Source organism: Phalaenopsis equestris, unplaced genomic scaffold, assembly GCF_001263595.1.
Source record: "Phalaenopsis equestris unplaced genomic scaffold, ASM126359v1 Scaffold000002, whole genome shotgun sequence".
NCBI lineage: Eukaryota > Viridiplantae > Streptophyta > Magnoliopsida > Asparagales > Orchidaceae > Phalaenopsis > Phalaenopsis equestris.
In genome coordinates this window covers 10,027,783-10,030,739 of record NW_018164444.1, presented here as the reverse complement: position 1 = coordinate 10,030,739, position 2,957 = coordinate 10,027,783, and the positions used below count along the sequence as shown (strand labels likewise).

General features: G+C 36.7%; 1 protein-coding gene across 1 annotated transcript; it reads right to left on the bottom strand.

Annotated features, from left to right (window-relative positions):
- Positions 1 to 1,130: 1,130 nt before the first annotated feature.
- LOC110039501 lies at positions 1,131 to 1,943 on the bottom strand. Its single transcript, XM_020744589.1, has 3 exons — positions 1,757 to 1,943; positions 1,530 to 1,660; positions 1,131 to 1,447 (listed from the first exon to the last, which is right to left on the bottom strand). The coding sequence occupies exons 1-3, from the start codon at positions 1,906 to 1,908 to the stop codon at positions 1,371 to 1,373; spliced, it is 360 nt and encodes a 119-aa protein (XP_020600248.1). The 5' UTR covers positions 1,909 to 1,943; the 3' UTR covers positions 1,131 to 1,370.
- Positions 1,944 to 2,957: the final 1,014 nt, after the last annotated feature.

Genomic DNA, 2,957 nt, shown 5'->3' with positions numbered 1-2,957 from the left:
CTCCAATCAAAAAATATTTAGGAATATAATTCCATTTGTGCCTTTAAATCTCTATCATTTAATTTTTTGTTTAGTTATGTAAATGTGATATGTATGTAAAAGATTGAAATATAGGCGTTAGGTATGTACATACATAAGAATTGAGTGGTATGCATGAATATCTTCATAAAAATTGAAACGTAGAGGTTAGCTATATAAATACAATATTGAGGTGCATGTATTTATCTATTAATAGAATTCCGTAAGCTCGTTACGCTTAATGCCCACTGACTGAAAGACTCGTTGGTTCACGACTCTAGAAATGAAAATCTTTCTTTGAGTTCTTACCTACAGAAGCAGTTGCCCTTCCCGTTCTCATAAGTTAGTTGATCTAATTGAAGCTATGCATCATATCTTTGTTCGAATTGATGGTGATACAGAAGGGGCAGTTATTACTAGAAATCGCGTTGGTTGGTTGAGGTGGAGGAATGTCAAGATCGCGTTTATTGTTCAAAATGATGGTTGTACATTTGAGGATTTATTAGTAGAATTGAAGTTGGTTGGTTGAATTAAAGGAATGCATCAATCTGTCAAATGTTCAAAGTGAGTGTGATATGGATGTTTTAATTAATGTTGGTTAGTTGAAGCAGAAGAGTACATCGGATGTTGTTCAAAGTGATGTTGATGCCCTTGTTATTGCCACTATTCGCATGGCACATACTCCTGCACCTGATGGTGCTCCGTCTCCCGTGGCATCCACTGCTTCCGAACCTACTCCCCTACTTGCTGCAAACAAATCAAAATTCTAAATTCAATGCTAATATATATCTTCTAAAAATTTCTAACAAGAATATCGATGCACATTTTGTACAAACAAATCAGACGTAAAAACTAACACAAACTATTTGCATCAGAAAATTTCAATGTACATTTGGCGAAAATAACATCACTAACACCCAAATCAACATTGGAAAAAATCAGACGATCGTATGCAAATACGACTACAACACCTGAATAACTTTGAATTTGCGTTAGATTTGAGTTGGACATGTCAAATGCAAATATGTTCAATTACTGTAATGTTGGTTGAAAATTTTAAAAATGTTATAAATCCCAAAAACAGAAACAAAGCAAAAGAAAAATGAAAGTAAAACTATCCATTTATTTCACCAACTCATCTCAGACCCTAAAAAGAGTCAACTTAAGAACACAAATAAACTATCACTCTCAGTTCTGTAACTCGAATCTGCTTATGAACTACAGAATGAAGCCTTCAAACTTAACACACAAAACAACACCGCAGTAGGAGTCTGCAATGAAGGAGCTCCTCTCCACATATCTCAACACAATAAAACTACTACAAAAAAGAAGAAGAATTACACATGAAGGAGCTAATCGGCTGTGTTATCTCCATCATTTCTAGCTTTCTCCCCTTTCCCACTTCCCCTTCCCTGGCCGTCATCTTTTTCTGATAAAATTACAAATTCCATAATTAAATTTGCAGAACAAGAATCAAATTATAACTTAATTTCACTTAAAATAGTACTAACCTGCGCTGTAAGGATTGCTTTCGTCCTCTCCATTCTTCTTCAAAGATTGATTAGACCCATAAATACCTCCAAAGCCTTCTTCTTCCGAACGAGTCGCATATTCATGCCCAAATGAATCCGACATTGTATTCCTGATATCACAAGCATCTAATTTATCAAATTAGCATTGAATTTTACAAGATCAGAAAATAAAAATCAGTTCTTCAGAAAGCCGGCCGGACAATTACCCGTTTGTGGGCGCCGGCTTTTGCTGTTCTTGGCTTTTCTCCATTTTCTCCGACGACGGTTCGGCCGAACCGGAGCAGAGTCGGACGGCGGAGAATCTCAGGTTTTTCGACGGCTGCGGTTTCAGCAGAATCAAACGGCTACGAAGAAGCATTAGATCTTAATAAAGCTCGATTCAGCGCTTATTTCGAACGCAGCAAATGATATTTATATGATAATTTTCTGAAACAAGATATTTAGCGGTAGTGATCTGTGTTCCACGTGTCTAGCCGAGGTGTAACCATAGGAAGGATGAGATCAACGTGGCGTGCATGTGAATTTTTGTCTGACACGTGGCAAATCATGACACGTGGTTGGTTTCGTCGTGACACAGCGAAAAATAATTATGCGAAGCTCAGTCCGGTTTGGTGATTCTATCAGATTGCTGTTGAGGATTCTCCATTTTTAGTCTCTTTTTATTTTGTTCCGATTTATTTTGATGTAGTTCTGTTTTTTTTTATATATTTCTTATTATTTTTTTAATAAATTTAGGCTTAGTCTTCCTTTTTCAAAATAAATAAATAATTATGCGTGCATCAAATTATGATGATTTATCATCTTGGCGAGATACAATAATTCAACACACATTCAAAAGAAAGAAAATAACTCATAGTGACAGAAATATTTACGTGAAAAATCATTGAAAGGGAAAAAAAAACGTGGGTCTGGACAGTTTAAGAGTTTCATTATAAAATGACAAATATAGTTACAATCATTTGTCTAGTAAGCGGAAACTAGATCTCCCAAGTTATAACGTCGACGTGCAGATAAACTTCTTGCATAAAACAGACGATTACCGATAGTGATTAGATGGTGATTGACGGGGGTTAGCAGCAATTGACAAGCAATGGGGACGGTTGTTGGATGTGGTGTACGACAGTTCACGATGGTCGATGACGGTCGACGGTGGTCGACATCGGCAGAAGTGATATTGAACTTTAGCTTCTTCTCAAAGCTTCAAGCCCTTCGTACGGTCAGGAAGGTTTCCCTCAATCAGATGACATTTGATGGACATTTGAGAGTCTTAACGATGTCAAAATTGAGAGATCTTGGGCCCGTTAGATTCATCTCACCAAGACACTCGATTTGACAGTGAACTCTCCGGATTCAACTTTCTTTTGACTCTTCCAAGTGTATCCGGAAAACTTCCAAACATAGTTTAAT

Coding starts and splice junctions, on each gene's coding strand:
- LOC110039501 (XM_020744589.1), bottom strand. CDS start 1,908: ATGCTTCTTCGTAGCCGTTTGATTCTGCTGAAACCGCAGCCGTCGAAA. Junction 1,661..1,756: donor AAGCCGGCGCCCACAAACGG/GTAATTGTCCGG, acceptor TTGTGATATCAG/GAATACAATGTCGGATTCAT. Junction 1,448..1,529: donor AAGCAATCCTTACAGCGCAG/GTTAGTACTATT, acceptor TAATTTTATCAG/AAAAAGATGACGGCCAGGGA.